The sequence below is a fragment of the Lissotriton vulgaris genome, chromosome 1_1, assembly GCF_964263255.1.
Source record: "Lissotriton vulgaris chromosome 1_1, aLisVul1.2, whole genome shotgun sequence".
Lineage (NCBI taxonomy): Eukaryota > Metazoa > Chordata > Amphibia > Caudata > Salamandridae > Lissotriton > Lissotriton vulgaris.
In genome coordinates this window covers 445,551,666-445,563,975 of record NC_141685.1, presented here as the reverse complement: position 1 = coordinate 445,563,975, position 12,310 = coordinate 445,551,666, and the positions used below count along the sequence as shown (strand labels likewise).

Sequence of the window (12,310 nt, the reverse complement as noted above, 5' to 3'; positions counted from 1 at the left end):
CAGTTTACAATTAATCAACTCGTGTTTCAACACTTTAGATTGTGATCAAGCTCTGAAAAAGATTTTTTGAAATCTTGTCTTAAGGATCCCATTCCATATCAATACCCATGACAAGAAGATAATGATGCCTTTTTTGGAGGGAAACCACATATATTTGTTGTTTGTGGGTTTAGAGTATGGTGCATCTGCTTCTAATGTTGGAGGACCTCATGTTTTAAGCAGTGGTTTCAGGGTGGTGGGAATGTCCTTTATATTAGGAATTGTGGATGACTTACTTTGACCAGATACCATTCAAGGATGTTGATAAAAGCTCTTAATGCAGATTTAGTTGGAAGAGCAGGTTTATTGATCCGACCATCAACAGCAATCCTCAGCAACTGACACAGTATCAGAAAGTGAACACTCCAACAATGATGTAGAACATGCAGTGTTCCATTAAAGAGACAGTAACCATAACACACCCCCTTACCAATATAAAAGAAAAGATAAATAAGATCAATAACAAAAAAAGCATCAAAACAGCTTGAAAGGAAACACAACAAAAGGAAAAAACGGCTTAAAACAGAAGAAAGAACTTACAGACAAAGAACTGTACAAGTTGATTAATACAGAACATAATCTTTAAATTTCCTGGGAACTTGTCTCGTCCTAGGAACCATACTTGAATTATCAAGAGCACAATCTTGACTTTGGCTAGGAGAAATGCAGGAATGATTGGAATTACCAAAGGGCACAGGACTATAATTAGAATGACTGTTAAACCCGGAACACTTTGTTAATCTAGACATGTTCCAAGTGCACCCATTGTCTAAAGTCACAATATTTTTCCTAATAGCAGTGATGATGAAAGGACCACTGAAATTGGAAGTACCCTTGTGCCCATATTTTGGCTTCTTCACAAGAACACAATCCCCAACATTCCATTTCCTATACTTGACAGCCATCCTCTCATCATAACGTTGTTTATACTTCCTCTGATACTCAGCCAACGCATCCCTCCTTCTTAATTCACTTTCAACACTATCATCACATATCTTCTCCGGAAGCCAAGCTGGGTTGAGTTTGGAATTAGCTAATCTCTCCCTCAATGCTTCAAAAGGAGACTTCTGCATGACAGCATTGGGAACAGTGCGATGCGCCCACCAGGTCTCCCTCAACACACTACTGAAAGAAACCTTAGATTGCAAAGCCCTCTGCGCACAACTTTTAACAACCCTATTCCTACGTTCAGTAAGTCGATTCGCCTGAGGCGAATAAAGAGCTGTCTTCTGGTGAACAATACCAAGATCCTTAAGAAAACAGTCCATCTCATTGGAGGTAAATTGTACCCCATTGTCAGTAAGCAGGTATTTCGGCACACACTCTGAGACAAACACGTCCTTAAGAAACTCAATGATAGCCCTGGAGTTCACCATTCCCATACATTTCGAAATCACCCACTTTGAAGTGTAATCCACCAGTAGTACCACAAACCTCTCATGTGAGGGCATAAGCTCAAAAGGACCCGCAATGTCCAACCCCACTTTTGTCCAAACTGCAGAAGGAACTACTACCGGAGAAAGAGGAGAATGACTAGTGGTGTGTGATTTGTCAATGGCAGCACATAAATGGCAATCTCTCACAACAGCTTCCACCATCCGGTCCATACTAGGCCACCAATATCTCTCTCTGATATGAGCCTTGGTAAGATTTCTCCCGAGATGGCCCTCGTAAGCCATATTTACAACTTTCTCACGCAAATCATTTGGAGGCACAAGTCTGTCACCTCTTAACAAATTACCCTGACAAAATGTCAAGTCATTTCTGACAGTCCAATAAGGCTTTAATTCACTATCCAGTTGATCATACCTTGGCCACCCTACCCTGATAATATCCCTCAAAGCCCGAAAAACAGCGTCGTTATTAATACAACTTGACCCATCATCCTTGGACAAAGAAGGTTCCAGAACCCAATTTATGGACTCCGAATTATCTGAAAAGCAATCACTTTCAATCGGCAGCCTCTATAAACAGTCTGCAGGCTTGTTGTTCTGACCAGCAATATACTGTACAGTAAAATTAAATTCCTGTAGTCCTTCGCTCCATCTCTTCAATCTGGGTGTCATGTGATCACTTTGATGGCAAGAAAATATCTGAACAAGAGGACGATGATCAGATCTCACAACAAATGGAATGCCCCATAAAAGAACTTAAAATGATATATTGACCAAAATACAGCCAGCGCCTCTCTTTCAATACAGGAGTAATTCAATTCTGCATCCTTCAAAGCTCTTGAAGCAAAAGCCACCACAACCTCCTCTCCATTCACAACTTGAGAGAGAACAGGGCCAAGACCTTTAAGGCTGGCATCTGTAGTGACAATAGTTTTTAATTTGGCATCAAAATGGCCCAGAGTGGGCATTTTGCCAATCTTAGTCTTTATCAATTGAATTTAATTTGGCATCAAAATGGCCCAGAGTGGGCATTTTGCCAATCTTAGTCTTTATCAATTGAAATGCATCCTCACAATCACTAGACCAAGTGAATCGTACACCTTTTTTTTTAAAGAGATCTTATAGGCTCAACAATGCTGGCAAAACTTTTAACAAATTTGGAATAAAATTCCGCCATGCCCAAGAAAGACTTGGCCTGGTCTTTATCCTCTGGAGCTGGTGCTTTAACAATACTCTCAGCCAATTCTAACTTAGGTTGTATCCCTTTCCCAGAGATTACATGTCCAAGTTAAGTAACTGAGTCCAAACCAATTCTGCATTTCTCTTTCTTAACAGTGAGTCCCCTGTCAGAAAGTCTATTTAACACTGATTTCAAAACCATATCATGCTCCCTAGCATCCACGCCATACATCAGAATATCATCTTGAAAGAACATTACATTATGCAGATCTCCAAGAACCATTTTCATAACCCTTTGAAAGCAAGCAGCAGCCGAAGCCAAGCCAAAGGGCATTCTCAAGAAACGATAAGCACCAAGGGGTGTGACAAAGGATGTTAAGTGCCTAGACTCCTGATGTAAGACAATTTGGTGTTATGCAGAAGAGAGATCAAGAACACTAAACATGTTTGCTCCCTTCAAAATACTAATGGATTCAGAAATATTTGGCAACGGTTGTCGATCAACCCAGATGCACTCATTTAAACCACGCAAATCCACACACATCCTTACCACTTTTCCTCCATCCTTAGATGCCAAAACTATAGGACTTAACCATTCTGAGGACTATATTTCTTCAATTACTCCTAATTTCAAACGTTTCTCAATCTCCAATCTCAAGGGCTCAACCATCATATTAGGGACTTTCCGAACTTTGTACACACAAGGTTTAGCAGATTTCTTAAGAATAATCTTGTGTTCAAATCCCTTTAAACAACCCAGTGTGTCTGAAAAAACTGTAGGGAATTCAGAAAAAATGTTGGAATCAGACACAGTGTTAATTTCTTGAGAAAGAGAAGAGGGAACTAAGTCTTCCATAAAAATGACTTGATTATAAGGATTCTTGGCACAGAGATTAAGGATAATACCAAAATCATGCTGATGTTTCCACCCAAGAAGATTGTCTCCTCTCACAGCCACATAAACCTTCCCAGTGATTTCTTTCCCTCTAAATGAAATCTTAGCAACTATATATCCCAAGATGTCAATCTTGGAACGACCATAACTCAAAGGAGCAATATCTGGAGGTAACAGTGGCATTCTATCCAAACCTACAACTTCGTCCCAAATTTTGTTACCTATTAACGTATAAGGGGATCCTGAATCAGCCATGAGTTTGAACATATAGTCATTAATACCTATATCACAAAAAGGCATAATAATCTTTTCAGAATAAACACTTTCCTCAGTCACATTTGAAACAACAACAGTGCGAACAATGTCAGAAACATTTTCATTAGACTCCTTCTTCTTGTTAGACTTGCAAACACGAGCATAATGACCTTTACCCCCACAATTGTTACAGATACTATCCTTAGCAAAACAATTTGGATAATTAGAAGTGTGAGAGAAACTACCACACATGTAACAACGCAACCTTTGATTAGGAAATGGGCGTTGCTGTCGAAAGTCACGTTCTTTAGATACAGAAGACTCTCTATTAAGCAAAGGAAGAGCTTCTTGAGAATTTTTTTGAGATAATTTTTTTTTGAGGAAACTTGTTTCTCACACTCGTTGAAACTTTCGCAATGGAATCAAGAGAATCTTCTAGAAATTCATCTTCTTGTAGTCTATGCACAATATCCTGACTTTTGTTTTTTACATCAATAGACGTGTGATTAGACTCTTCTTTATTCTTTCTAATTTCCTTAACCCAAGTAGAAGTATTCTCCATTCCTTCTACAATAGCCATAGCCTCTTTCAGAGTAGGGTTTTTAGATAATAGTTTTTCTTGAACTCTTGTACTATTAGTACATCTTAAAAGCTGATCTCTCACGAGTGATTCAGCTAAGTCCCCAAAATCACATGTGCGTGCCAGAGTTTTTAGAACAGCTACAAATGTACCCACACGTTCAACAGGGCCTTGTACACAAGTGAAAAATCTGTGGCGTTCTAAGGTAACATTAATTCTAGGACCGAAATAACTTTCAAGCATGGACATAGACATTTCAAAAATATCAGAAGGTTCACCATCCGCACCACCTACAGGTATAGTGTCCATACTATCATACGTATGGCTACCTTCAACCCCTAAATTATGTAACAAAATTGCCTGTTTTCTAGCAGCTGAAAACTTTTCTCCACCAAATGCGACTAGATAGGAATCAAAAAGATTCCGCCACCTCTTCCAAGGAAGAATAGGTTCTCCTTCTTCAGAAAGGAAAGGGGGAGGCTGTGACATACTCGAGGTGGAGGTCATTTTGTGGTTTAATATACAACACAAACAAATAAAAATGAATGAAAGTTTAAACTGTTGTCACAAAAGTTATATTTATAAGAAGGAATATGCTCAGAATGTGTAATCTACTTTGTTTAAACTTTCTTGTGCTGACACAATTACTAATGAAGGGTAACACACTAGTATATTTTTAAGTCAATGTGCTGTCGTGCACATCGACGATCTCAAAGTAAAATTAACTACAAATATGACTCACTACCAAAGAATGTGCTGTCGTGCACATTGACGATGAGAAATTGAAACGATGCTTATATTTTGTTGCTGTGCGCGCAGTGGTTGCCAAGTTTGCTAAAATCAAGAAAGTGATGAAATTGCGCTGCCGTGCGCATCGGCGTGGTTATTAAAGTTGTCAAGGTAACCAAAATGCGTTGCCGTGTGTATCGGCGTGAAGAGTTACACACGGAAATCCAAATCCAAAATGGCCGCTGCGTGATGACGTTATACGTAAAAACGTCAAGCGTCAGGGTCAGGGTTCAATGCTGCGTCACGTCAGGTTGCCAGGGAATCTCCAAGATGAAGCTGACTCGAATGCTGGTTCCGACGATGAATGCAAGGTGAGCACGCAGGCACACGCGATATCACCCGCTGCACATACGAAGTTTAAGAATAAACAATTAGAGATCGCAACGGTCAACAGGAGAATAGGGCAAAATAGTCACCTTTAAACGATGTTAAACGAAGTTGCAGTCCAAAATCAGCACAGGAGAGAGTAGCAGCGTCAAGCATAAACACAGGGTTATCAAGTCCAAATCCAAATTCCAAACGATAAAAATAATGCGAATTATGATGAATAAAATCCAAATAAGGCAGAAATAAGTCCAAATTTCAAGATTTGTGAAGTATTGAACAATATTCAATATCCAAAGTTCAATAATAGTCCAGAAGGAGAAGAAGAAAGATCTTCAAAAATATAAGTTTGTTCAAACTTAGTCCAAACTCAAATCCAAATTGAAATTCAATTGTAGGGGAGTTGATGGTTGTAGGTGCTTGTCACCAATCAAGCCTTGACCCTCGTCGCCAGTGATATAAGCTCTTAATGAAGATTTAGTTGGAAGAGCAGGTTTATTGATCCAACCATCAACAGCAATCCTCAGCAACTGACACAGTATCAGAAAGTGAACACTCCAACAATGATGTAGAACATGCAGTGTTCCATTAAAGAGACCGTAACCATAACAGATGTTCACTTAATCTATATCATAGTGTGGTATTTGGTGAAAATGGAGTTCACTCCTCCATGTTTCTTGAGGGACCCTGGCATCTAATGGCTGACATCCCTAATTGGGAACTGTAACTCAACAAACAACAAGTTTTGTACCTTTGAAGCTAACTCCCAGTCGTGTCTCCACGGATTTGGGAGCATGCCATCAATCCACTTTGATTAAGTAACTTCTCTGCGCTAGGCCTACATGTAGTCGTTTGTTAGGCTACCTTCTGCCTGTGTCTCTGCAGGTGTGAGTGTGTGCCACCTGTTATTGATTTTGAAGAAAACCACTTGGATAGCCATATAGCTGAATAGAATTTTATGAATCCAAAGCAAGTAGGAAAGTACAACAGGACCCCACAGTGCAATCGTTTAACTGCTCTTTACCAACTTGCTTTTACATTTCCTCCTGGAATTCTTCCTTAGCATTCTGACATTTAGGCAACACCAACCACAAAAGAACACACCACATCTCACCCATTTAACATAAAAGAAAGAAGCTTTCCTAATTAATCTATATTACATACAACAAGAGAAATATTTGTTTAAAGAAATTATTCTTAATTAACATAGAGAAATGTGAAGAAAAGAAACATTCTAAATTAATCTATATTACATACAACAGCAATATTCATTAAGAAGCACATATTTTTAATTAATCTAGAAGAAATATGACTACATTATTAAATCAATTACTTAACATAATCCTTCAACCCCAACAGCTTCTTTGCACACAGGACTGTTTTCACTTCTGTTATTCTCATTGTGTATTTTCTCTGCACCATAAGATACCAATCTCCTGACATTCCACTTCTCATTGCCATCCAAGATCACAGGGTTAGCAAAAGGCTTTTTTATTTTCTTGCCACTTGAAAATGTAGATTTTCCTTTTTCTCACTTATGCAACCAATTTGACACACACGTACTCTTCTTCCTCAAACATATGTGCACTTCTCAACCTGCTATTGTGTCTCTGTCAGTAACGTGTTTGCTTTTCTTTCACTCTTTTAACCAAAAAGCTCACCTCATACCCATTGACCCTTCCACTTTTCATCCATGCAGGACATGCTATTGTTGCAGACTTACTTCCTCTAGGAAGCACAAAAGGTGATTCACCTGTTACTGAATACGGTGTACACCTATAATTCCACAACATACTCCTTAGCTCTTCCTTCCACTTCAAGCCATTCTTATTGGCTAACTGCTGGCAATCACCCAACACTCTGATAAATCTTTCAACTAATCTGTTCTTTCTGGGATGATTCAACTCAGTGCTATGATGCTATATGTTGTGAAATCTAAAGAAATCAAAAAAAGAATCTGAAACAAATTGTGGACTATTGTCCATGACGATCTCTTGAGGAATGCCTTCTCTTGCAAACACATCCCTACAAAATCCAATCAATACCTCTGTTTTCACATCATCTACTATGTGAACTGCCAACCAATTAGAGAAATAGTCAACCATTGCTATGGCAAATATACCCCTCAATTCTTGATGACTAAATGGACCCCAAATGTTCATGCTAAGCTTCCTCCATGCACCCTTAGGATATTTAATTGGGATTATAGGTGATTCTCTTACTACACAAGACTTACCACTGTTCTCACAACTGTCACAATTTCTCACATACCTCTCTATGTCCCTGTCCATACCCGGGCACCAGAAGTCCATCAGCACCTTAAGCTTCATGGCCGACATACCTTCATGACCTTCTTGCAATAACTACATAAGTCATCTCCTAATAGACTCCGGGACCACCAGCTTCTCACCTCTATACACAATATCCTTCACTGCTGTCCACACCAACTTATACTTCCCAAACAGTTCATTACTTGTCCATTCTTTTCTCCACACAATCATTATATTGTTCCTTATTCTTTTCAACTCCTCATCAATACCTAAGGCACCCTTCCACTTGTCTTAAGTTATTGCTCTTTCAAGCAACAACAGTACCGTGGTCACCATCCAATCTTCTGCTTTCGGCTCCTCCATACCGTCATCCTCTGCTGGCATTATTGGCAACCATGAAAGGCAATCTGCTTTAATATTTCTTGTGCTAGGAACACATTTCCTCAATAATTAATCTTCTTGAAGTCTAAACAAACATATCGCCATTCGAGGAGTGGCCTTTCCCCTCCTTTTGTTGTGAAGATATTCACCAGTGGTTTGTGGTCTGTTCTTAATTTAAATCTTGTCCCCCATAAATATGTACTGCAATGTTGGACCCCATCAACAAGCCAAAGCCTCTCTTCCAATTACAGAATAGCTTTTCTCAGCTCCCCTTAAAACCCTTCACGCAGATGCTATTATTATTTCTTTCTATTTTATCCACAGAAGGGGACAGGATGGGAACACTCTGACCCCCAGGCACATGTGAGGTGACTGCCAAATGTAATTCCCAAAGTTTGTTTTTTTAAATGGTGCATGTTCTACAAACTGCATATCCTACACATTTGTATTCCAAAGTCCTTGGTCTCAGCACTGAGACCACTGGCTTTAAGGGACTTTTTCACAAATACTTCTGAAAAGAAGAAACTAAATGCCAGGACAGTCAAAAGCAAGCAACGACTAAATAGGGGCAGAGAGCCAATCCAAGGATACACGAAGAACAGAAAATGTTCTATGAGAGGTGTTGTAGAAAGTGAAAAAAATATTCCCCACCTCATCATTTTTGCATTTTATTGCATTGAGTGCAATAATAAACACCTGGTGCAGATGAAAGAATCCCAGGAATTAGAATCAAAAGATGGAATTACATGAAATGTAATCAATGTGCAAAGGGAAAGTATTCAAAGTTTGTAAGTAGTCATTTGCCAACACAATTGCAAGCCACCCCCTAAAAAATAACCCCTCCATCATTTCTTTTTATTTTGAGAACCACCAACAAAACTGGATAAAAGTGTTTGTCTTTATTAGCAGCTAGATCCTGGATGGTCATCCACAGAGGGTTCAGTGCTAGTAGAAACTGTGCTGCACACAGCCAAATGACGTGCACAGCTAGGTTTGGACCGCCATTGCATCCTGGGCACAAGAACTGTTGGAAGGCCTGGACCTGTAGCCAAAGTCATCCGCACTTGTCTGAAGGCTGTGTGCAGTGCTGCTGCCCCCCCTCGCCATAAAGTCAGAAGAACAGGCCCTGCACCCAACCCCGGCTATGCACAGCGAGATAGGCAGGCAGGCTGGCTCTATTATATTTTGGTCCAGAAAAGGTTATTCTACTCCTCAAGGAGGCCCTTAGTTATCGACCACCACAGCCTAAATCTCCCAAAATAGCAGGAAATGATTATAGCACCATTTGCAATATATTTATGATCCTTTATTGTGTTAGCAGTCCTTCATATGCTCATCTTCTGGGCGTTCCCCTTTCTTTTTTCTCCTCACTGGGAATGCAGTCTGCATTGAAATAGATGATTTCACACTGAAGGTTGCAAAATGAAATACTACTGTTGGACAGCTTAAGAGAATTCTGTTGTATCTTGTCACGGGTGATGGGTTTTTCATGAGGGCATAGAGATGCCTCTCTTGCTCGACCCGTCATGTGATATGAGACTGAAGCTATCAGGTAGACCCTAAAAGCTGATCAGGGCCCACGATGATCCTCCTGGACAGTGGATTTCCATTGAGCTACCCAACTGCATCACTTTACACTTTTTTACTTTTAAAAAAGAGGGCGCTATGACTTTAAGGAGAGAGTTTTTTATTTTTTATTTCAGGTGACCAAAATGGACACCTGGAGAAAATGATACAATAACCGGCAGAAAGGAGCTTGTTCAAATGAATATTGGTCATCCCTATCATACGTAGTTTCTTATTGCTTTTTCAAAGTCTCACATTTAAATTTCAGATACTTACTCAAACACTGCGTGCATTTCCCTGTGATCTTGTTGATTGAGGTTGCACAATATTGCCTTACATCTACAGAAACAAAAACATGTTTTAAAGATATGTAGTTGCAGACATTCACGGTGGTGCTTGCTGTTAATGATATATGTCTCGTGATCATGTGTTTGCAGGGAGGCCAGACAGCACTCATGCTTGGGGTGAGCCATGGGCGGTCTGACATGGTGCAGGTCTTGCTATCTTGTGGGGCACAAGTCAACTTACAAGATGATGATGGCAATTCAGCTCTGATGATCGCCTGTCGGCATGGCCATGTGGAGATCGTAAGGCAGCTTCTCTCTCGGCCCGAATGTGATGTCACATTAACAGACAAGGTAAGCCAGGAGTGTGTTTCTGTGGTGGCAACAATTCGGAGCAGTGCCAGCTTTAGAGTGGTGGGACCAGTGCTGTTGCACTGGACGACAAGGTCAAGAGGGTGACCTCTGAATATCATACTGTTCTGATGTGAGAGCAGCCTGCAGAGATCTTAATGTGTGCAGCATTTTAGGGGAAATTACAAGGGCATGATACCTCTGGTGATCAATGCACTTGAGAGAAAGATCTGTGGTTTGTCTAGTCACCGTTTTGACTCATGATATAGTATAAAAGGGAAGTGATCCAGCTGAAAATCACAATGTGTGACAATCATACTGATCACAGATTAGTATTTTAGATTGATATCTCAGTGGGTTATTGTTTTTGCCACAGGTATCCTATGTTACATTGTGTCCATAAGTAATAATATTTCTAATATAGCACATTAAGTTATTAACTGGCATCAAAGTACTGCTTGTAAATGAAAAGGCATAGGTTTGGAACATTATTGTTTTTTCCCGCTCAATCTTTTGCTACTCTAAGGATGCTGAGAAGGGTTACTTTGAGTAGCAATACAATTTATTAGCATGACATGTTACATTTATGAAGTGGATCTAATGAACACTTTGGGGCTGATTTAGATAACGAGCGGAATTGCTTCTGTCCGACACTGACTTCTTCCTGGGAACAACTGACACTCGGTCGGTGGTCTTGACTGGCCCATTACAATGCAACTGAACACTGTTCGGTGGTATGCACTTTTTCCTCAATGGGAGCTTGTGTTGCGGCTTGCGTTACGGCTGTAAACTGGCCGTAACACACACTCACATTAAGAAAAGGGATGTGCAGGGGCCCCCAAACACGCTTTCCGACATGATTTCCATGTCGGACAGGCCGGCATGGAAACCATGTCGGAAACTGTGCATCGTAATGCCAAGGGCGGAAAGGCCCACCCTTGAGATTACTGGCTGGCTTCCGACTTCCCGGCGGTCTCTCCGTGCCCATCGGAAGGCAGTCGGAATGACCGGCCGGTTTACTTTCCAAATGCGTCAATCATAATGGGGCGGTCGGAAAGTAAAACGCACGGCCCATTACGATGCGGCCCTGAGCGGAGCCTTTGTGGCCCGCATCATATCCTTCAGGACAGAAATATCTTATCAAACAGAGAGAATGATTATGCCATTGTTTTTTTTGGGTTTTTTTTTTAAAAAAACTTTTATTTATCAAATGCACAATACACAGCGTCTGCCTACAACCCCAGCGGGCCGGCTGCTATGACAAACATTAAAAGAATAAAGAAAGACAGTATGCAATAGAGGCGGCCGCTGAGCGTCCGTTATGATGTGGTGCATAATACAATAATCGACAGGATAGCGAAGGTTTAATTTTATAGTTTTGTCGAAGTAAGAAACAAACGAAAACAAACACATGGTATTATACTGGCAAGGTTTACAGGAGGGGGGGGGAGGGAAGAGTATACATAAACAGGAGCAAGTCTGACGTGGGAGGGTGATCATGGAGGGAATATAGGATATGAGTAGAAAAGGAATGCCAATCATGGGGAGGAGGGGATAGTATCAGCATAATCAAGTGGAGGGGAACAGATATCGCCACGGTACACATTCCACTGTGCCCAGACCCTGGCTCACTTTTTAGGACGACCCGTGCCTCGTACACCGTCTTCTCTTGAAACATGCACCAGTCCATGTTGTCTTTCCAGGCACTAAGCCTCGGTGGTCTATTGGAGCCCCAGAGCTGAGCTATGTCCCGTTTGGCAACCATGTTGCCCTGAGTGACCCAGAATGTCTGGGCAGCCGTGCAATCTGTAGGCTCCCACACATTGAGTAGACAGCGCCGTGCCTCAGGAAGGAGGGGGACTCCAGTAACACGTCCCATCACATCATGCACCCTGGACCAGAAAGCTGAGACAACCGGGCATTCCCACAAGATATGAAGAAAAGTACCATCCATACCACAACCACGTCTACACAGTCCATCTGTCGCAAGCCCCATTCGCACC

At 40.9% G+C, this 12,310-nt stretch overlaps 1 protein-coding gene across 2 annotated transcripts in view; it reads left to right on the top strand.

Moving 5' to 3' along the window:
* The window catches only part of KANK4 (KN motif and ankyrin repeat domains 4), a 286,564-nt gene that overhangs the window by 252,886 nt on the left and 21,368 nt on the right, over positions 1-12,310 (top strand). The window contains exon 9 of one of the 2 annotated variants that reach the window (XM_086953375.1): positions 10,110-10,310. In XM_086953375.1, the coding sequence (XP_086809501.1) occupies positions 10,110-10,310 (201 nt within the window). Of the gene's footprint in view, positions 1-10,109; positions 10,311-12,310 lie in introns of those variants that run through there. The other variant, XM_086953383.1, reaches the window with a different exon arrangement.